Source organism: Grus americana, chromosome 5 (assembly GCF_028858705.1).
Source record: "Grus americana isolate bGruAme1 chromosome 5, bGruAme1.mat, whole genome shotgun sequence".
Classification (NCBI taxonomy): domain Eukaryota; kingdom Metazoa; phylum Chordata; class Aves; order Gruiformes; family Gruidae; genus Grus; species Grus americana.
Window position 1 is genome coordinate 51,140,011 of NC_072856.1, and position 23,367 is coordinate 51,163,377.

The window sequence follows — 23,367 nt, forward strand, 5'->3', positions numbered from 1 at the left end:
CCTTGACATTTCAAGATCCCTTTCAGCCTGTTTTTTGAGACTTTGTTGATTTCTTAAGAATGACAGTTATGAACATCTGCTTGTGCATATGAAACACAGATTAAGAAATTCCATTAACTGTTTCGGATCTCTCTTGTAAATTTTGTATGCAGCACATGTGCATGGCTATGTGAATTGCCTACTCAAATGCTTCATATTTAAAGATTTATTATACTGTTATGATATTAACAGTCTGAAGATGTATTGTATTTGAATTAGTTCTGTCAGAATGAGAGATGTAAGTGACTGAAGAAAGCAGAAGAACCTTCTGAGCATCCAAGAAAGACATTTTCATCAGAAATGTTCAGTACAGATTTCCTTTCAGGCTTCACAGTGACAATCACCTCTCACGCTGGTTGCTTGAATTAATACATTTTCATATGCACGTTCAGTAATACCCTTTATTAATAACATCACAGTATTTGATGAAAATAGGAATGTACCACATTGTACAACGAAATACCACACACACACAAAAGGAAAGAATATAACAGAAACATAGTTTTGAATGAGAAAAATGGTTATTATTGATGCCAGTAAGCAAACTATTATATTCATACAGGTCTTATTTGTTCACATATTTGTGTGAATTTTCTCTGTTGCCTTTCTCACTTCTTAACTAATTATTGAAGTGTGTAATGAAATGAACAGATGAAACAGATGACAGCTTACTACAGGAGACCTTTCTCTGTCCAGGCAGCAGAGAGCAGGCGCTCAGCCCGCTTAGAGCAATATTAAAGTGGTTTAATAAATGGAGCTGTCTCGAGTTAAGAGAATTAGAAGCTCATTTATTATAAAACTGCAGCTTCACTATCTTGACAGTGCAGTTCATAAAGTGTCTCTATGATCTCATTTTATCATGGTAGATGAACTATTCTACTGGAAGACCTTTTTGTACAAGAACAAATTAATTTCAAGACTTAAATTATGTTGGTGTGACTTCAGTGACCCCAGTGAGAGGTGCCTTTGGACCTTTTATGTGAAAATAGATTTAGCAAGCTTTCTTTTCAAAGTTTGTTTTTATAAGGCAGCTGATACCTCAGTGGCTTTTGAGTTGAGAAACTAAACTTCTTTTAGAAAGTGAAAGTAACTTCGAAGTCTGGATTCTTTCTCTGTGTTACTTCTCTTCCCAATCAGATGACAAGTGGTATGCTTTGATCTGTTTTTACTGAACTTTCTCTTCCACAGAGTCTGTGAAGATTCAGGGGTCCTCCCTATACAAGCTTGCTGCAAGTAATATTCTGTTTACGCCAATTTTGTGACTAACAAAATTGAAACAGAAGTATGTAATTTATGAAATCTTTTTAAGGGAGTTATTATTGCTGAAATGTATCATTGAGTAAATTTGTATCTTTCAAAACACATTACAGTTGATTGAATAGGAAGATATATTGGTAAGGAAGATAGGTGTCAAGATTCTTGACTCCAAATTACCTTAGTTATAGTTCTTGATAGTGCTCATGTCCAAAGCTGTGATACTTCCATGCAATAATTTTTTTTATTTGATCTGAAGGGTAGAGCTAAACATCTTTCAAACAGTGTGTTACTGCATTTTTATAGGCATGTTTTTGTCATCTTTTTTTCCCAGCTAAATATCTGATGTTTTTATAGATACAGATTAGAGAAGAAAATGAACATACTTGCTTACAGTTAACTTGCCTATACCAACACAGGTGTACAAATAATTTTCTGAAAATTTGGTGACAAATTGCAGACAAACAGCGTTCTCTGACACTCCCTAAAATCTTTTTGAAGTCACCAACATAGATCCTTGTTCCTCATATTGTTTCTTTGTGTATCTGAAGGCTGAGCTGCCTACCTGTTTGGGCAGTAAAGGTTTTATCCCAGGATAAGGGCTTCAAAAGACATTCTTTCTCAGTACTTGAATGAGTACATCTCAAGACTGACACAGACATGACTTGAGTTTGCAGTTCTGTCTAGTCACTACCTTAGCTACTTAGTCTGTTCTACTTATGGTACGTTTGAGGAGGAGAAGAAAAGAACTGCCCTAAGCTTCCTCATAAATAAGGAATGCTTAAATTTAGGATATTGTCATGTTTTCTCTGTACCTTTGTGTTATTTTAGGATCAGCTCAACTGCTTCCAAGGAATAGGACGTGTGGTTTTCATGAGGTGTAGTTGCGTAATTGACTAATATCACTTAATATATTTTATTATTATTATTTTGTATATTGCAGGGCATCAGTCATCATGTGTTCACAAATGTTCTACAATCTGATTTATATTGCAGCTCCATGAACTGTTTTAATCACTGAGAGTAAAAAGTATACAAGAAGAATTAAGCTGTTTATAATACCTACTGAAGGGTATGGAATTAGCTTTTCAAAACATCTATATAGGTGGATTCTGAAACTTTCCAGTCTTATCTGTTTTCTATAGTGCTGAGCTACCACTGCCAGTACTTTATATGCAAACAATCACACTGGTAAGCCTTATGATACTGCTTGCTAACACAGGCATTTGTTTGGCATTGTTACTGCATGTTATCAGTTCAGCATTTAATTATGCTGTAGTAGTAGAATAAAGTTGGCTCACATGAGGCACTATCAAGAAGGGCTTATTTTGGCTCAGCTAACTAAAAATAAAAATACCTCTGCATTAGGCATCAGCAACTATGGACATTTTGGGGTACTGGAATAGAATAGATAGGTCTTACTGATGTGGGAGAAAATTGTTGTGTGAAATTGTTGTGAAGGAAATATATGGTATGACGTCAGTGTGATCCACGACTTAATTTTGATGGTAAACCATCTCCATTTTTTAATATTCCTCTAAATAGCATTTACTATGTGCCACAAAATGTATATTCATCACGTTGAGTTTTAATCTAAAAGATTAGGTGGTTCTGGAAGGGAAGAAATGGAATAGTGTAGATTCAAAGCAGTAACAGTAGCAGTATTTAAACAGTAAGAATCATATTGCTTAGAACTTTTAAGAACACCTCTTTGAGGATTTGGATGATAGAATGTGTATGTTTACAAGCTATACTATGAATTACATAGGTTAATATACTATACTATGTATTACTATTTTACTAGTAATATAATACTATGCTATACTATATATTAGTAGGTTGAAATGTCATGAATTTTCAACAAATGTATAAGGATTTCCAAGTTTGGTTGGTTGTTTTTTCCCCTCCCTACCTCTCCCAATAGGAGATTTCAGAAGTCTCACAACAAGTATTGATTATCTTGCAGAATTCCCACAGGTACTTACTTTTAGTTGATTTTGCTGCTTTTGTTGGCACTTAGTCCATTGTCACTTACTGGTGGGGAAAAATCACGCATCCAACCTTCAATCCACATATTAATCATCTGATTATTTTGAAAAAGTGAAGCGTTCTTGAGGATTTTCTCCAGATTTATATTGTGCTCAGGCAACAAAGCTCCACTGGAAAGCCACTGAATTCATGCTTCAGTGTTGGTCTCTCAAAATAATTTCCACATCGATTAATTATAAGATCAGGATGGGCTGCTGGGCAAATCTGAATCTTCTCAACTGGCAGTTATGTATGTCATAAATAAATGCATATCACAGCATATGTTTAAGTCGTATCATATTGGATCCACTCTTTCTCAGGCTTTCTATGGGGGAGCTATTAATTCAGTGACTTCAGTAATGTAATGCTTCCACTTAATAGTTTTTACTTGTTTGATAGAAGCATAATAGAGATGAATGGAACACATACAGAAATCAACTTCCCTTTCTCCCTTTTCTCACCGCAGAGCTTTATGGACTGTACAGGTCTCTCCTTATCTTCCTGTTCTTTGTTCAGATGGTGGAGGCACAACAAGTTAGTCTCTGTGTTAGCCTAGCTGAATCTAAACTTCAGGTTTGTTAAAAATCTGGTCCTTAATTGGCCTTAGAAATTAAATTTTCTTCTTAGGAAACACCTCTACTTGTATACATTCTCTTAAATCTTGCAGCAGTTAGTTGCTGTTGATGTGGAGCTATATAAACTGTCTGGGTGTAAGGAAAATAAAATAATTATTTTTAAAAATCTGGCTAGTTAAAAATGAATTAATTTGGGTTCGTTGGCTGTTGGTTTTGAATTATGTTTTCTCAGATGTCATTTTATTTCAGTTGTTATGTTGCCTTGTATTATACTGATTGCGCAGAATGGCAATGAGATTTTCCAGAACACTGTCCTCAGCTTGTCTCCCTCACTGTGGCAGGACCTGGGTGCAAGCACTGTCTCTGGGAGTTGTACTGCTCAGTAGTCTGAGTACACGCCATGTGAGTCATCTCTTCTCCGTCGTACAGTTGTGTGTAGCAGAACTTGAACTGCAGAAATAGTTATACATGTGGATGAAATAAGTTAGTTTATACAAAATGTTTGCTGTTAGGCTTCTGCTTTAATCTTCTAATTCTGCAGCATGGCTGTCCTTGGAGGTTGTAAAATGTGGTACATACTTTTCACTGACTGACTGAATATCCAGTGGGTGGCTAGGTAGGAAAAGAATATATGACAGCTGTCTTGCTACGATGCTTCCTAACTTTTCAGACACATTGTCAAGCCTGTTTACTAGTGCACGTACCCTGTCCAGGTATTTAAGCTTTGAAGTTGCAAATTTCTCAAAATTCACTTTATCCAAGAGATCAAATTTCTATTGAATTGTTCTTTCTCATTTGACCAAAAAAAAAAAAGTTTAAGATGTCACTTAGAGTTAGTTGTGTTTCCGTCTTACTTATCTTTGCCACAGTGTCATAATACAATTCAGGAATAATGTTGAATTTTTAAGCATTAAGGTTGGGGTTTTTTTGTTTTTTTTTTTCCTCAGAAAGCAGAAAAAATAGCATGGTCTTGCAAATAAATCATTCTTTAACCTTTCTCAATGATAGACGTAGTTTTCAAATTTTGATTTTTAGGTTATCGACTGTTCTCTTATCCCTGGGACTAAAATTATGTTTCTGATAAGACGCAGCCCTCTAAAATTGAATGTGTTGGAAAATCCCCCATCATCTTCCATTGGACAGATTTACGTTCGTGGTCATCACTAGTCTCTGGTGTACTTGGCTTCCTCCTTATTAACTACTCTTAATATTTGTTGCATTGCTTGACTTCACTAACTTTTTAACTTACTCAAGACTTAAAAATAACCTTACAGATCTCAAAGAGGAAGAGAGACACATAGATGAGCTTGAAGAGAATACGCTTTGTGAACTAGTCAGTAGGATAATTATGTATAATGTCTATCTTACCTTGCCAAGGTGGTATGAACAGAGCATACCCAGATAAAATAATTTGCCTCAACACAATGTTTTCTTGACTTTTAAAAATGTATTGAGCCTTTGGACTAAAATGATTAAAACTTTTGGTTTGATGTAGCCATCAGTATTCTGTAACAAAACATCAATGTTTTTCTACTGAAACAAACCATTTTCTTATTATTCTCTTATTTCCAATGACTAGGTTTTAAAATCTGTTAGCACTGGGGCTGCTCTGAAACCAGTTTGATATTACAAAAATGGAAGGTTTTTACATAGAAAAATACCTGCAAGTTGGTAATAGCAATAGCTGGGAGCACTAAACTTGAGCAAAGCTGGTAACTTGCAAAGCAATCAAATCCTGTTTTAATTTTTTCTAGAGTTTCTTAGAAGCAGAAGACAAAGACGGTCTCTTCCCCTGTGCTCAGCAGGCACAGTACCTATCAAGAACGCTGTCTCCTTACGGCGAGCATGGCTTGGTTCACTCCAGTCCAGTAAAATATGCCAGAAAAGATTCTCGGAATACATCCAATGCATCTAACTCAAACTCAAGAGTCAGTACATCAAGTACGCCAAGAAAACACTCTGGACTTTCGTGCAGTTGCTCCACTGATAGTTCTGTAAGCATTAGTCATTCTCAGAGGTGTCAAGGAAGCAACTCAAAAGCATGCAGTGGGGATCTTCTAGACAGGCACCCTGAGTTCTTTACTGATCGCCGAAAACCTTTTACTCCACGCACCTTAATATCAGATGCTAAATCTTTCCTGTCAGAGTACAGGTATTACACTCCTGCTCGAAGGAAAAGGAAAAATCATCGCAAGCAGCATGTGGAAGCTCAAACACAGACTGATGTGATCAGGTACAGAGATTAAAACTTTGTTTTGAAACTATGGAATTTAGATATTATCATAAAAGCAACATTTTTTTCTATTACATTTGTAGAAAACCAGAATAATTATTCTGGAATTATTGTAGATATGCCTTAGCAAAAGAACAGAATGTGATTTTCCTTTTTTCATTGGCATATTTTGTTGTCTTCTCTCTGGAGCAATTGGTTTCATCTATACAAATTGGATACAAAGTGCCACTAGATCCAGACTGTGGGATCTCACATCTGCTGGGAATAGTCATATTCCCTCTCTCTTTTCTTTGCTCTCTCTGGTGTATAGTTGTGCTTTCTCTCTTCTAAACAATTAACCACTATAGGCATGCAAGTAGTTCCCCACTGTTGCCCCTGTAGTCTCATATTTTCCAATTTGTTAACTAATACATCATCCAAAGATCCTTTTTAGCCCTTGAATGCAGCTCTTCGTTATCTTTTTATCATTTTAATTTAAATGCCTTTAGATGTATGTTATATGAAATATTTTATACAAAATTAATGTCCTTCTCTTGCATTGAATTCCTTCTTAGCAAATTAAACAGTTTTGATTTAGTTTTGATTTTACTGATAGTACCTTATAAAGAGAAATCTTTTGTGTCCTCAGTGCCTGCATGTCTAACTCTGGTTTTGTCCTATAACAAAGTAGAAATTTCATAAGACTGGAATATATGATAGCTTCAGCTCCATATTTGGTTCCAACTATTGGTTTTCTGGCTATGGGTCAGTTCTGGTGCACTTTTAATGTACAGTATCATCTCCATTCTCAATTCTTAACAATTATTTTGGATAATTTAGCAGTAAATATGCAGCCAAATAATGGATTTGGATCACCTACATATGACTCTTGTCATCCTTCAAAATGAACTATAACTTAGTTTTATTATGTGAATGGAAGTCTGGCAGAAATTTTCTAAACTGCCTGAGACATTTCAGTACTAGGTTTTGTTCAGATTGATGGGAAACTTCCACAGTGGCACTGATACTCTCATTCTGCATATTTTGAAAGTAGCCTCCTTGGCAATCTAATAGATCTCTAAATTTTGTAGCTTTCCATCTGCAGACAAGGCATCTGAGAGAAAAGTTATGACTGAACAGCAGAAGATCACATTGAAGGTAAATACATCTATCTGTCATCTGGGTACTCTTACCACACCCTTCATCATCATTTTGGAGTATATACTTCATCTCTGCCACAGCAGTATACAACTGATTTAAGTTTGATTTTCTTTTTTGTCATTAGATGAATGAGTTCTGTAGAGGACAGAGAGCTTCAGAAGAACGAGTGGAAACAGTAAGAAAAAATATTGGGGCATGTGAAGAGATCTTAGGATATTACAAAATTTTAATTATTGTTTTTCAAGAGTTTTTACAAGTGCACTATCACTTAAATATCTTCTGAGGACATAGATCATTGATACATTATTTGTCAGCAGAAGAAGGTATCTCTTTTTCAAGGAATTTTTTTTCCTTCATTTTTACATTGGATAACATACTCCAAAAAGCCCTCAACAGAAGAACTGGAACCAAGGAGTCCCTTCCTCTGAGGAAGCACCCAAACCAGTGGGTGGTGAAGTTTTCCTTGACACTGTTTGCTTTCTGTCTTGCTGAATGTATCGGGAATGCCTTAACGAAAAATCACACCACTTCAGGTTCTACCAGCTCCTAGTATTTTGTTGTAGTCACAGAAATGTTTGAATCCATCATTTTGATTTGAATTGCTAAGCGTTTGTGACAGCTGAACTTAGTTTTTTGGTTATTTGATCTTTCAGAAATTGCCTTAGTGTGTGGTGGTTTAAGATTATTAAATTTTAAAGATGAAATGGAATACCAGCATCTTTGGGAGGCAGAGGGAAGCAGGCAAAAGACCTGAAATATTTCTTAAAACTTCAAATCTGAAGTTATTTTGTCTTAATTTGTACTAATATTTGGATGGAAGAGTTTGATCAGAAGTTAGGTTCTTACTTTGTGCCTTATCTTGTAGCCACTATACAGACAAATCCTTAAAAAAACAGCCCTGTCAAACATAAGAGAAGTACTTCAATAACTGTGGACTTTCTTCATAAATAAAGGCTACAGGGTCAGACTTTTCATGTCTTTAGCTTAATAAGGCAAATAATTATGTTTTATTCATAGGAGGAGAGGAGTGAGAGAGAATAATGTATTTATAGCTTTAGTGAAAATAGGAGAGAGACCACCTGAATTGATCTGTAGCTGCCCTCATTAAGAAAAGGTTAAATGATTATTCAGAAGGCTTCACTCCAGTTCCACAAAGAACTTCTGATTTCATTTCAAAACTGTCATATCTGACTTTTTCTTCGGCTGTTGTAAAAGTGGCAACAGTAAGTCATGTAGCTTTACAGTGGCCCTTTCAGAGTATTATCATTTAAAATGCAGGTAGTGACCAACTACCATCAGTTTTGTGCAAGCAGCAGAAGAGACGTGATTTTGAGTGCTGGTTCCTGTTTTTGCGTACTATATTTTACTCCTGTTGGTGACTTTGAGCCCCTCTGGCTTTTTGAGAATTCATCTTTGACATACTTGTTGGAAAAAATGTTCCACATCTGTTGCCCTTGACTAAAATTTTGGATGTCAAAGCTGATGACCCTTTGCTGCCATATGTCTCAGTTTACCCAGAATTTCTCAGAAAAGATGTAAAATTTGTAGGGCTGCTTAATCACAGATAGTTAATAGGTTCATTTTAATGGTAAAATTTGCTGTGTATTTGCACTGATAATAAAGATTTTGTCTCTGTGTTGTAGGCTGAAGATAGAAGATACACTGTGGATGAGCCTGAGAGAGAAATAGCTGCTTTTCCGTATTCCTTCCTAAGGTGCTAGATTTACAGCCGGAAGGAATATTTGAAGCATTCCTTCTTGCTTTCTATACAGCTGCTTCTTAGGCCATAATACTTCACTACCATTTCTAAGTCTCTTCTCACATGACTTTTGTTTGGTTGGGCTTTTTAGATCAATGGCCTTTCCCAACTTCAAAATTCATTATTTTCTTATGAGAAAATTCCACTGGGAAGCCAATTGAGAAAGAGAGCTCTGAAATATATGAGTATTTTTGTCAGGAGTGAGAGCCATGACACATTAATACAGCTGTTAGTTCTGTACATCCGAGCATCTATCTGAGCTTAGACTATATACTTCTTACACAGTACTACAACTAAATACTGGATTGGTATTCCAATTGGTATTTCCTTTCAGGAAGAAGGTTCTCCAGACATCCCACCTTTTGAATCTATGATCTGCGAGAATTGCAGACCAGAGGCATTTCCCGTACCTTTTTCTGAAAATCTAACACTGAGATTTAGAATATTGTCTACAAAACAAGAACAGTGTTGGAAATCAGGCCAGAACCCAAGGGCTCCCAGCTGATTTTCCTCATTGCTGACCTAAGTATCGTGCATGAGTCACTGATTTGCTCTCTGGCCTTTTCATACAAAGGCATTTTACCTGAGGAAAAAATTGTACTGTGAGTATAAAAAGCACTCTTATGGATAGTGGCAGTTTGTATAGCATTTGAAGTAACACTGAGGTTTTTTGAGGTATTACAGCAGTGCATCTAGTGAGGTGTTACAATACTCTTGAACCACAGTCTTTCAGGCTTCAATGTAAGCAGTGGATTTTGCTGCTGGAGCAGGGTTTGGGGTTGTTCTGGTGGGTTTTTTTTCCAAGAGGAAGTGGGATAATGGCACAGCACAGCTCCAGAAGAAAGTGCGATGCAAGGTAGTATAAAGAGTTTTTGGAATGTTGCTCTCTCTTACCCTCTAATTTTCTGATTAGAGAGACGTCGTTGTATTCTCAGCAGTCTTCAGCAAGGAGGACTATTGAGGCTGAGTAAGTACGCTTAAACCATTTTTCTGCTAGTTTGCAACATTAAACTAGAAACTCTTCCACAAAACTGATGAACTTGAAACAGTAAATAAGGACTTAAACTGTTGTTCATAATTGACAGTAGAATTGACATGACTATGAATTGTTACATAACACTTAAAAATTTCAAGGTAAATCTAAAAATGAAGAAACTTCATTATAACTTCAGAAGAAAGATAGACTTCTCTTCTTGTCCTGTAGCTATACTTTAAATGTTTCCAATTCTTTTTTGGTCTGTAATCTGTGAAGGAAATGTTGGCAAAATAAAATATCAAGTTGAAGGTCATTCTTACCACATTTCTGCTCTGAAATTTGATGACAATTAGAAGAAGTTTGAGTTATATGCAGAAACACTGCCAATGCCTTATCGTGTCCTTGGGAAAGTAACTTAACTCTTTGTGCTTTAGGACAGGCTTGTTCTTGGCTAACTTTAAGGATGTAATGCAGGTATCAAAGATCAGCTCTAGACTATAGAGGGAACCAAAATGACCTGGATGACTAATTTTACATAATGAAAGTCATGCAAGATGTATCCCATTTTTTATTCTCTGTTTATTAAGACTGGAGGATGATTCAATAGAGCTTGATTGGATACTTTGGGATATTTAGAAAGATGCTCCACGCTTTTGGAGAGTCTCCAATTTAGAGCAACTGGCATAAAAAAAGACTTTAAGAGGTATTAAAAGAGAAATCTGATCAAAGAGGTGAAAGCCACATCTCATACTAACAAGTATTTTGTACATCAATGAGTTTTTGTTTGAAAGGAGTGGAGGCTGTCAAATAAGCACTTGTTTTTCGGAGCTTCCATTGAAAACTGGCAATTTTCAGCTGCAGTCAGATTCTGTAGAAGCTCCTTTGGAAGCCTTTACTCAGAGCATCAAACTGCCCAGTTAGCACCCCTTTCTTCTTGAGTGCAAAACAGGTTCTGAACGCTTTCCAAGATTTGCTGATTTCCTCACTCAGGAGGAAATCTGTGCTAATTTGTACCACAACAGAAAGTTAGCACAAACACGAAGCACCATAGTGACCTTTCTAACCATCTAATATGTTACACAGGGTTTTTTATTATTATTCAAATTGAATGAAAGGCTTAGTTTGTCCTGATCAAATTACCTTTTTGAAAAATAGAAGCTGGTGCCAAGAACTATACAATCATCTTAATGGCATTTCTCATAAAGGTGATTGGACCTACTGCATTGTGTAATATTTGTCTCTATTTTAAAACATTTAACACTGGGTTTTCTATTCTCCCTGCAGAGAAGAGGAGCTTTTATATTTAGCTTTCATTGAAGATGTAACAAATGAAATTCTTAGCCTTGGGCTGTTTTCTGACAGGTAGGTTATGGTCATTTTCAAATTTGTAATGCTGTGTCAGAAACGCATGGAGTCTGTAAGAAAGGGACGTAGTGTTTAGTAATCACTTCTTTGCCTTTAAGAATATATAGATACACTGCTACCCCTTGCTTTTGTTTTGCTCCCTTTTCTTTTTTGCTTTATGTAAGAAAGGGGAACTAGGAAAGACCTGTGGGTCATCTACTTCGATCTGCTGCTATGTACTGTGAGATAAAACCTCTGTTAGAAACTGACCTGGAATCCCAGGTGGAGTAATGCTAAGAAGAAATCATTTTACTTTGCAACATCTGTTTTGCTAAATAAATGCAAGTTACTAATCTTTCACACAATAGATCCTCCATCTCCCTTGTGTCCTTGTTCTTGTTCCTGTTCCAGTATGAATTCAATCTTCAACATGGGTTGTCAGGATTACGTACTGTTTCAGATAAGGGTTCACCAGTTGCTAAATCAAAATTTTTCAATAATTAGCAAGTTATGATACAATTCATGTACTTGAGTAGTACTTCCACATTCTTTTCTGTAACAGTTCTTTCTGATAAAGAACTCTCAAGTTTATAACAATAAAAAAAAACCCTGCACTATCTCTGATACAGAATTTTAACCCATTTTTGTAATACCATTTTCAAGGCAGTCTAATTTCAGCATAATATTCTGATCTTCCTCTGGGTTGATAATGTTCCCAGCTGTTTTTCTATTCTGTGCATTCTTTTTTTTCCTCATGTCAGTGCTATCAATGAGAATGTTAAATACACTAAATAAAAAAATTAATATTTGAGAAATTTCAAGAGAAGTCTCCCTCTGGTTCTTTTTTTATAGTAATGTTGTCTTCCCTTCCTTACACTATTTCTCATGTAAGCTACATTAAATTCACTTGGTCTTCTGGACATCTGTTCCAGTGACTGTGTACCTTAGTTGTCACAGGACACTTCCTCTGTGCTGAAACTTTTTCTAATCCTGCTTAAGCAATGGAAGAGGGCTCTCAGGACTGAGGACTCTTCTCCAGATTTTTTTTATGAAGCTGGATTATATTCCTTCCCTTTATTTACACTTGTGTATATCACCCACTACGGTGCACCTAAGAGATTTTGGATACTTCAGCATGCCAGTAAAACCACCACTAGACTGTTGGTTTCTCCCACCGCATAGTCCCAACAGACCAAACACACCCAGAGTTGTGCAACAACTCACCCCGTGGTTACCATCTGCTACCCAAAGCTGGCTCTGCCTGTGGAGCCCATGTCCAGTGGGATATGGCCAGAGCATAATTGAAATGATCTTAGTGGTCTCATTCAGCTAAGAAATTAAAATAAAAAACTAAGGTCATGAATTTATGCAGATCTGTTAAAAGTTGGTTTTCTTCCTGTGAAATCATTTCATTGTTCATTTGTAGAGTTCTGGAACAACTGTTTGAGTGTCATGTACAAGAAAATAAGAACCGTTTGGATGAGGTAGGTACTGCCCCTGTAATATTCTCCCTCTCTGCGTATGACTTCAGGGATTTTCCCAAAGTACAGTGGAAATGCAGCGGTATATTCGCAGTTAAAGGTAACCAGAGTGCTCAGTGGGGAGCATCTCTCTCCATAAATGAGATTTGCAGCCTCATGGATCACGGTAGATCAGGAATCAAAAAAAAAGGGACAATAGTCAACTCAGTTTAGTGACACTTGCTGTATAATTTAGTCACTTGATTGCAAACAGCCTCCCTTTCCTTATGCCAGAATTAAGCCCCGAGTTCTGGGCAGCCAGGCACGTGGGGCTGGAGAAGTGTCACCCCTTCCTTCCTTCACCTCCTAGAGCAAAATGCGCCACTTGTTGGATGTACTGAAAGCAGACCTCGGCTGCAGCCCGGGCAGCGGTGCGCAACAAATCCACGCAGGCAGGGAAGCCTTTGACTCGCTGGATCTGCAAGAGTTTGATACAATGGAAGAGCTCAAGTTTACCAGTAAAAGTCAGAGGCAAAGAAAAGCAACAAAAAGTGAAGAATTCTTTGGGACCGTGGACTTACCATTAAAGGAACCAAACAAATATGAATCGCCAGTGTTCAGGGAAAGTTCAAAGGACACACAGAGCAAGGATGACTTTTCAGAAGGTGTTGCTGACATGATGGACACTAGGAGAGAGTCTGATTCTTCTGTGAAATCTGAAGAAGACTCGGATGACACTTCACCCTCACATGAGGCAACTTTAAACTTGGTTACTTGTGACAGTTATTTGGAAGCCAACAAGGAACTTGATGATCTTGAGGAAAGCTTTGCAGAGGCCCTTCAGATCACATGACTATTCATAATAGTTGTTAAATAGAGATAGAGCTCGTTCTGTGGAGAACTGCCATTTCTCAAATAGTAGTAAATTATTTCTTTTATTTTCAGTTTATTTCTGGTTAAATACTGCTAAAGTGTCTCTAGCAGGATATTGTTAATTGGGCATTAATTAATCACTGTATTAATCTAGACTCTAAAGGGTATAAGTGTCAGTTATAAAAAAAAAATTTGTATATTTTGTCTATAATTGTATAACTTGGAACTAACTTTTGAGAATATTAAAATTAGATGTATATTTTTAGAAAGTTGTAATAGTAAGTTATGAAATATGTATTGTTTTTTATTTATAATTAAAAAAATATTGCTAGTGCAGTTGTGGTCCTGCTATAATGATCCAAAGTTTTGTGGTCTGCAAGAATTCAGCTTATCCAAATCAAAACATGGTATCCTCCATACCTGCAGAGCAGAGATGGAACTGTCTTGTCCATCCTGGAAGAGGGCATTGTTCGATGTTAAATCCCACTGAGGCACAAAGTTCTTATAATCAGCTTTTTGCCTTTTGCAGTGGCTGTAGAACAGAAAACGATACCTTTCCCTTGCATTACCTAGGGTGAAGTAAGGAATGAGTGTGGACAGGCAACTTTCCGAACATAAGGATTTCTTTTGGTGCTCGTAAATGATCATTCCTTCTTCAGCCCTCAATCATGAACTCAATTGTCTTATTCCTTGTACCAACAGGTATAAAGAGCCATTTTGCAGTAGTAGCTGCTCTCAGTCTTTGCCTAACCTCCTGTCAGCTTTCTGGCCTGAAAAGCACATTTATCTCTAGCTACTGCCTTGTGGCAGCTCTTGAGCTGTTTTATACACAGCTTGTTTGTTTGTTTTATATGCAGCTCTTGAGCTGTTTAATCCTAGCTGTCCATGATTCAGCTGATATTTCTGGAAAGTGAAGACTGCAACAATTTTCAAACTGCACAACACTAAAATACACGGTTCAGTTTCTTGCATTAATGACCTTGGCATAGCATTCTGCATCAAGCTTTGGTTTTGAAAAATGATTGGGTTGGGTACTGACTGATGGTTAGGACTATCTAGTAGAAGACACATCAGGCATCTTGTACAGGAAATGAAGAAAAGGTGGTCTACTTTATGATTAAAGTTTAAATTGAAGTTAGGGCATGCATTGCACAAAATCAGCCCAAATTTCTTTGTCTAATCAGAGTACAGCTATTACCTGGCTTCACGTTACTGCAGAATGAGCTCAACAGGGTCTGAGGAAATGTCAGGATGTTACATTGTCTTGCTGTAGGTGAGGAACTATAAGAAGCCTTAAGAACGGGATGAAGCCTGTCCCTAAACACTTCTTAGGGTTGGTCTTAATCTGCTTCCTCTGAGGGCAAACCCAGCTCATACACAACTGCTACCACCTGCCTCCCCTGTGGCTCAGCAGTGTCTAACGCAGACTATTGAATCTGTAAGCTAGCTGACTCATTGCAGCTATAAGTAACTCCAACAGACACAGACCACTGCTTCACCTGTGAAGCATAAACTTTTTTGGGGAGGAAAAACAGAAATCTCAAACTCTAGAGAAATGCCAGTCGAACAAAAGCAACCTTTCTGGCACAGTCATCAGCATTGCAGCACAGAACGTAATTCCCAAAAAAAGCAAAAGGCACTTTCCTGGCTGCCTTGGCCACAATAATAAATTACGCTTGTTGACACTGACAGCAGACCAGGGTTTGGTTTAGCCATGTACACGCGGCTGTGCAGACGAGCGCTAGCCTGTCATCTGCCGCACTCGGCTGGCTGGCTTGTAAATCTGGCCTGCAGGTTGAGTGCTCTGGCTCGCTGAAGAGTAGGTGAGATAACGTGAGGATTTCACATCCCTCCACCAGAGCTTGTCTTGTTGAAGAGACACATGCCCACAGGGCTGATGCAGTACAGTGCAAGGATGGTTCGTCCTCCATCACAGGTGATCAAAGCCCTTCTCCCATCCCCAGGGAAACTTCTCCTTTATTCCTTACCCCACAGAGCCAAAGGCAGGATGCACCTGGGGAACTACTGTTTCTATTCTGTGAACAACTGTAAAACACAGAGGGACTAGTTAGAAAACTAAAGAGCATTGTTAGACGTATAAAGCCTCTTTGCTTCTCAGCCAGGACTTCACCTGCTTTTGGGGCCTTCGATTCTGAGTTCTCCAATTCTGGTCAATAATGGAATTTAGGAGTGTTTTCCCTACCTGTCACTACACTGTATAATTTGCATGTCATAAAAAAGATCACTCAGCAAACTTTGGCTTGTGGTCAACATGAGTCTGATTAAAGATTAGTAAGAATTTCACATTTAAATTCTGCAAATACAAACAAAAAAACACAACACCACAGCAGTGAAAGTGGTCATGACATCACCTCACAGAAAGGTACAAATAATGACACACACATTTCCTGTAGTATGAGTAACACAAAAATAAATAAAAACAGTTCCTTGACCATATTTCCTGTTGATGATCTGTCTGAACATCAGTGACATTTTTTCTGGGTAGATGGAACTTAAAAGAGTAAATAAATTCACTAAAACAGACCTTTCACAAGGAAAGCATCTGTCTGCCTAAACCATAACTGTGAGCATTTCTTGGATCCAGAGTGAAATTTCTGGTAAAGACCCAGAAGATTGCGCACTCCAGTATCCTAGCAGCTGGAGCAGTCAGCCCCGGCCAAGGAACTGGTTTGTCATTGTACAGCCACCACTCCCACCCAATAGTGAGGAAAAAACATTCTAGATAAATATTACATTTATAAAAATCAATTAGTTTATCTACAGATCCAATTCAGGCTATCCAGGGCTTAAAACTTTCTTGCTTTTAATTACATTTACTTTAAGGTGGTGCTTCAGACATAAGTTGTTTAAGCAGCTTGATATGCAAGCCTGACCCACATCACTGATAAGATTAATCAGCAGAGCAAGCTTTGGTTTTCTGGGGGGTTTCTTGGTGTCACCACCTTTTACTTGGTGATATACTCAGGTCTTGGGCCAAGCCGTAGCAGAACAAGGTTGTCATGACACCATTACAAATCTGAATGCTTCAGAAGTAACAAACTCGGGAGCAGTCGGCAGCTGTGATCTGCAATGTAAAGACTTATTTCTGCCCAGATTTACGTGGGCGATGAGCACATGCATAACATCACTGTTTACTTCAAATGGCCAAAAGCCCGCTATTGTTACTTTGCTCTGTAACAAACCAGTCTCTTATCTTTAAGCCTATGGTTTTGTCATGACTGCTCTTGTTTTCAAAGGTAAGATTCTGTTTATTTACAAAGCAGAGTGGGGCTTTTGGTCATTTGAAGTAAAGATTAATGTGATGAAAGAAAAAGGTGTTTAGATGTCTTAGGACTGACCAGAAAGCAAGAACCTGCAAGCAAAACCCAAGCTATCATTTTATCCCTGATCAACCCCATGTCTAAGACGCCTACACATTTTTCATTTAGGCTTAGCTGCAGAATGCCTTCAGCGTCCTGTTTCTCTGCACTTCTGTACATTTTCTGTACATTTCTGTAATGCAGGCTGTTTCACTGCAGTGACAGCACAGCTTGTAACCAACCAGACATCCCAGTTACACCCTTCAGTGCACTGCTACTGGTCCGCTGTGCCTGAGCGCCACTGAAAGGCAGCATTGCTGGGCCATGGCCTGGAGGAAGGAGAAGTAGCGATGGGAAATGAACGTTAAAGGGAATGTAGGAAGAAAGGAAAGGGGAAAGGGAAATCGTTATTTATTCTATCTTTTAAAAATGGTGAGACCTGTTACCAGGTAGAACACAGGTGCAGAGTAAAAATTTAGTTGCCACTTTTTTAATATCGGTCTTCAAATATATTTTAGAGCTCCCTCAATTTTTCCACCTCTGTATTGTAGCATGTGTATTTGAGACCTAAAAAGTTAATGAAAGAGAGAAAAACCACAAAATTATAACTCGGGGTGTGCTTAAGGGAGCTATGGGAAACTCCAGCATCCCACTTTAGTTTTCAGGCACCTGAGGCAGGAGCATAGGCTGATGAGCAAGTGCAGGGCACTGCAGCTGCGTGATGTCTCTAGAGCCACCACACCTTTCTCTCTGGCACTTCCCAGGCACTTACCCTGCTCTTCTCAGGAGCTAACTCCTGGTATGTACACAGATTACAAGGAACTGAACAGCAACCAGTGATTTTTATAATTTCTCACTCTCCAAAACAACCAAACCAGATACTCACAAGGAGTCCAGTCTTCCTGTTTCCTTTATCAATAGTGAAACCTGCTTCATTCAGAAACAACCATCTTCAGTTTCCATGCCAAGTAGCAAAGCAAGCGATACACAAACAGGTGAGTGGTAAATTGATCTCCTGCACCAGCCATTGCACCAGCATGGGTCACAACCAGTCAAGGGATCCAGTTTCAAAGCCTGTAGCAGGTCGTGGGCCAGCGGAAGCTGAGCATGTCACAGGGATAAAGCATCGCTGGGAAGGGAAAGAAGAATCAGCAGTTATCACTGGCGCAACAAATCATCACTTGAGCTGTAGAGCACCCGTAGCCCATCTCCATCTCAACCACCTTAAGAAAAACCTAGGAAAACTCCAGGATGTCAGGCGGTCCACGAGTAGTAAGAAGAGTTAATTCAAGTGAAGGGAACCAAAGTTAAGAATGCTGTGTCTGCTGTGCATAGGATTTTCTGTTCTCTGCAGAAAGCCTCCAGAGCAGCTGGGCTCTCTCTTCAGGCCTCCTAAAGGGACTGATCCTTCTAGCTCATCCACTAAGCTAATTCCAGCAGACAGCGAACGGCAGGAGGTGTGCCTGACACCCAGGTGACAACACACAAACGGTGCATTTGCATTCATCTTTTAAACTGTGAGACTGGCCTGCAAAAGGTGTGGGCTCTCAACCCAGCGCCATGTTTCGAGCTGGAAGAATGCCAGAGGTGCCGAACATCCATCCCCGCTAGACACAGGCACAGGCTGCTGCTGTGCCCTCGCTGCTCCTGTAGATCACAGGCTTCAGCACACACAGTCTCCCCTGCAATCCTTCCAGCCCGACCGCATCGGGGGAATGAAATTAGACCTTGAGAAGGGCAAGTAAAGGCTACCTAAATGGAGTAGGGAGGCATATGAAACTTGAGAAACTCGAACGCAGCCTCAGCCTGGCAGGCCACAGAGCTATGCTGTCCCATTCTCACAGAGGGCAGGCAGCGTGATCTGTAGCACGAGGTGCAGAGCTCTCTGCAGTTATCCCAAGAATTCAGCAAGCCCGTAGGACTCCCCTTACAGTATCTGCGCGAGGGCTGTAGCATACCTTACATCTCACAGCAGCCAGAGCCTGATTCCAGAAGATGAGTAACAGAACTATGAGGTGACCCCAGCTCTTCCCCGCTATCTCTCTCACTCATAAGCATGCTCACATGCCAAATAAGAAGAGAAGCTACGTGTCAAAGGCCATCAGCTCTCCTGCCAGCCTGAGAATTCCTTGCAGGACCTCAGAGATGCAGGCTCTCCAACTAGAAATTCAGCACAGAGGCATTTGGCACCCTGCTTTTTCCCAACGTTTGACACAAACAAGACCAGAGATTTTACAGATAGCATAGGTTTGGGAGCTGGCTATGAGGCTTCCCAAACGCTGGGCACAACCATCTCAGATAACAGTGGATTGTAAAGAAAGATAAAAGAGCTCCTCGAGCTCCCATCTCAGTTTCCCTTTCCCCAGAAACAAGCTTGCATGATGGGTCCTCTCCTCCCACTTCAACCTTTATGCAGGGTCTTTCAGCTTACACGTAGGTCTTTCAAAGGTCCTCGCTGTAGCTTTCCATAGCACGTGTTTTCTCCACGGCTGTTCCTCAATATTTTAACTTCTTAGAGCCTCTGTTCAGCTCACTTCATGGTGCAATCAGATCTCCCCAAAGGGTTCTTGGGCACATCTCCACAACCAGCTCCTTGTTGTCCATCCCTTTACCCAAAGAAGCAACTGAGAGGTGAGAGCACCCACGATGCAGTCTCAGGCACGCTCCAGTAACAAAGCTATGGGGCAGCTGAGCAACGGGATGGGCCTAGCTTCACAGGTATCAGGACAATTCAGCCTGTAGGATTAGTGCAGTATTTCCAGTTTCTTTGAACAGAAAAAGTAAACTAGCCTCAGTTCTGCTTATTTGTCATTATTTAAACAACAGCATTGTGCAAAGGGATAAGGCTGACCTTTTGTCCTGAAAACAAGCTCAAGTGGAGCATTTCACTTCCAGCTCAATGGCATAAATGCACTGAAAGTGCTAAAGTCACCTTGGCAGCCCTCCTAACTAATGCTGTGGCACTAAAGGTAAATTTTTCGCAGACTGCACAGAGTGCATACACTCAGCAATGGTCCTTATTTTAGGTGGATTGTTTTTTTCACAGTGCATCAAAGCTACTGCATCTAATACCTGTCATTTGGATTCCTATCACTCTTTTGATTGAGCTGGCTGTGGAACAGCTCCTTCTGATCTTTAAAACCTAAGAGGAACTTGGGAAGAAGACAAATCCTTCATCAACCATCTACAGATGGAAGAAGATCAGAGGACTGGGGCACCTCTCCTATGAGGACAGGCTGAGAGAGTTGGGCCTGTTCAGCCTGGAGAAAAGGTGGCTCTGGAGAGATCTAATTGTGGCTTACCAGTACCTGAAGGGGGCCTACAGGAAAGATGGAGAGGCACTGTTTATCAGGGAGTATAGTGACAGGACAAGGGGTAATGGGTTTAAACTAAAAGAGGGTCGATTTAGATTAGATGTTAGAAAGAAATTCTTTACTGTTAGAGTGGTGAGGCACTGGAACAGGTTGCCCAGAGAGGTTGTGGAGGCCCCCTCCCTGGAAGTGTTCAAGGCCAGGTTGGATGAGGCTTTGGGCAACATGGTCTAGTGGAGGGTGTCCCTGCCCACAGCAGGGGGGTTGGAACCAGATGGTCTTTAAGGCCCCTTCCAACACAAACCATGCTATGATGCTATGATTCTATGATAGTATACATTTGTTTCTATTTTTGGTGAACAATTGCACTTTCCTCCTCTTTCCTAATTACATTTTGATCCTGACTACTTACATAATGCAGTGTTTCCCCTTCTCCTTATAAAGGAGAAAACAGAAGTCCTCGTTTGGACAGGGAATTGCTACAGGAACCCATGCACTCTAGCAAGAGCCACAGTGGGTGACAGAAGGTGGTAGGGATCGTTTTCAGGTAAGGCTGAAAGAGCCATCCAGCAGGACAGAGGAATAAAGAATCACCTACCAGCACCCTGGAAGGAACAAGTCCTTGGGCCTAGTGTTCCAGGGGAAAATTTCACCATAACAAGTGCGATCAGCAGGCCAGCTGTCTCAGACTGTTTGAGCCACTGTGTTGCACATGATTTTCTCCTTAATCCTCCTGGACCTGCTGTCAGGAACTGAACCCTGAGTTTTGATAGACTTGATTCTTGTCTATATACTTCTCTTTTTCAAGCCAGAAGTCACCCCCAAAGAAAATCTAATGATATTTACTGATTATCATAGCTGGCCTACTTCTGCAAGATAGCTTTCAGGACTACAAGAAATAAAAATAATATCCTATTTTTAGCATGTCAGTGAAAGGATGGCTTAAACAGGAAAACTGGGGCAGCACAATTCCCTAAGATTTATAATTTCAAATTAAACTGCTTATCCTAATTCAGGAAGAGCAGTAAACATTTGGCAACTGATGGAATTTAAAGTGATGGAGACCTACAGCTCCTGGTCTTCAGGAGACAACTCAGATTTTTGAAATACATAGTGAGCACTTGCTATTTGTGGAGGCTCAGAGACAGTCACTTCAGAACAAATGAATTTACTTATATACTGCTATGGTGCAGGAAACTCAATAAACCCTGATAAATCTGCTAAAATAGTAACTTCCACATGATCAAACTAAAACCAAACTATCCTCTGATTTCCTGAAGTCTTTTGCTAAAGGTTTTGTCAATGGAAAGACATTTTCAGCTTCAATCAGTCATGAATAGCACAGCATGCAGACAGAAGAAATCAGATACACACATGCATACACAAAGTATGCAGTTCTTTCAAATCACTGATTATCAGTATTAGCCAGGCTTGACAGAGGCTTTCTTCAGAGGTACTTAACACCAGCGAAAATTCTTCATTCGTCTCTGGGTATGATAATTCGGGGGCTGTTCGTGGAAGGATTTGATGTCCTTCTAAATTTAAGTAAGGCGCATGATTGTCATTTTAGAAATGGCTAATAATAATAATCTGAACCTCATCTGCAAGCCCTCCAAGTCTTTTCCGGTTGTTTTGTTTATTACAGCAGATATTTTAAATCCATAGAATAAGCAGAGCAGCAAATAATATTGGTTTGGTATGCTGGGGATGCCAGGTGTTTGGTTTAAACATAGGTGCCCATCTGAAAGATTGTCATGCAGATCAGTCTCGAAGATGTGGTGATTGATCACAAATGGGACAGAATTTTTCTAAGCTCTACCCCTTCTAGTTCCTGCATCTATGTTGTGCCTTTTTGCAAGCAGAGAGCCCAAGAACACACATGTGCCCTGAAGTCCTTGCTTCAGAAAAGCTCCCAAAGAATGCCACGAAGTCAAATGTTACAACACGCCTTCGACCCTGTGCACCTCTGAAAGACAAAGAAGTTTTGTGGTAAAATAGTCCCAGGTTCACCCATATCCTACTTATGCTTGTTTTTTTCTTTAAATTAATGAGGCTAGTTTAAAGCAATTGTAGTAACAACAGAACTAGCTCTCTCTCCGGAGAGACCTAATTGTGGCCTTCCAGTACCTGAAGGGGCCTACAGGAAAGATGGTGAGGGACTGTTTATCAGGGAGTATAGTGACAGGACAAGGGGTAATGGGTTTAAACTAAAAGAGGGTCGATTTAGATTAGATGTTAGGAAGAAACTCTTTACTGTGAGGGTGGTGAGGCACTGGAACAGGTTGCCCAGAGAGGCTGTGGATGCCCCATCCCTGGAAGTGTTCAAGGCCAGGTTGGATGGGGCTTTGGGCAACGTGGTCTAGTGGAGGGTGTCCCTGCCCATGGCAGGGGGCTGGAACTAGATGCGCTTTGAGGTCCCTTCCAACCCAAACCATTCTGTGATTCTATGAGTCTATGAAGTATCAGAACCACCATTTCCCTAACCATTATGTTCCACTGGAGCCACAGAACTGCCATCACTCAAACACAAATGCTGATGGCAGAAGGTGTGACTTGCCCAAGAGCCAGACTGAGCTAGTGGGATACACAGCAATACGAAATAACTTGCCTAGTTCAGAGCTGAGGAGCATTCACCCATCACCCAGTCCTCATTCAACATCAACTCTCCTGCAACATCATACTCCTGTCAGTACCTGCATAAGCAACATTCCCACCATACTCACAAATTGTGATCCTCCACAAGTAGCCTCCTCCAGGCTGCAGGAGGTAAACTGGCAATATTTCTGTGGCACAGGGCAGCTTCTGTCTTCATGCAGAATCCAGCCTTCCAGGGGATGCTCATAAAAATAGTGGAGAGAGAGAACACACATTTATATGCTGTCATTGACCCCCTCAGGGAAAAGGAACAGATGTAATAAAACCCCATCAGATCCTAAACAGAGCAACTGTCACCTGTAAAGCTTCCAGCTGGGTACCTAGCATTGCCGAGTTTCACGTAATCTGTCTGCAGCCATTCCAGATTTAAACAGCCCTAAAAGCCAAATAAGAGCTACTT

The 23,367-nt window shown here is 39.7% G+C and overlaps 1 protein-coding gene across 1 annotated transcript in view; it reads left to right on the plus strand.

Moving 5' to 3' along the window:
• The window catches only part of SPATA7 (spermatogenesis associated 7), a 44,181-nt gene extending 30,279 nt beyond the window's left edge, over nucleotides 1–13,902 (plus strand). The window contains exons 6-13 of the mRNA XM_054828465.1: nucleotides 5,651–6,129; nucleotides 7,200–7,266; nucleotides 7,394–7,444; nucleotides 8,913–8,983; nucleotides 9,942–9,995; nucleotides 11,289–11,366; nucleotides 12,775–12,832; nucleotides 13,179–13,902. Coding sequence (XP_054684440.1) covers nucleotides 5,651–6,129; nucleotides 7,200–7,266; nucleotides 7,394–7,444; nucleotides 8,913–8,983; nucleotides 9,942–9,995; nucleotides 11,289–11,366; nucleotides 12,775–12,832; nucleotides 13,179–13,661 — 1,341 coding nt within the window. The 3' untranslated portion in view covers nucleotides 13,662–13,902. The remainder of the gene's footprint in view (nucleotides 1–5,650; nucleotides 6,130–7,199; nucleotides 7,267–7,393; nucleotides 7,445–8,912; nucleotides 8,984–9,941; nucleotides 9,996–11,288; nucleotides 11,367–12,774; nucleotides 12,833–13,178) is intronic.
• The last annotated feature ends 9,465 nt before the right edge of the window (nucleotides 13,903–23,367 follow it).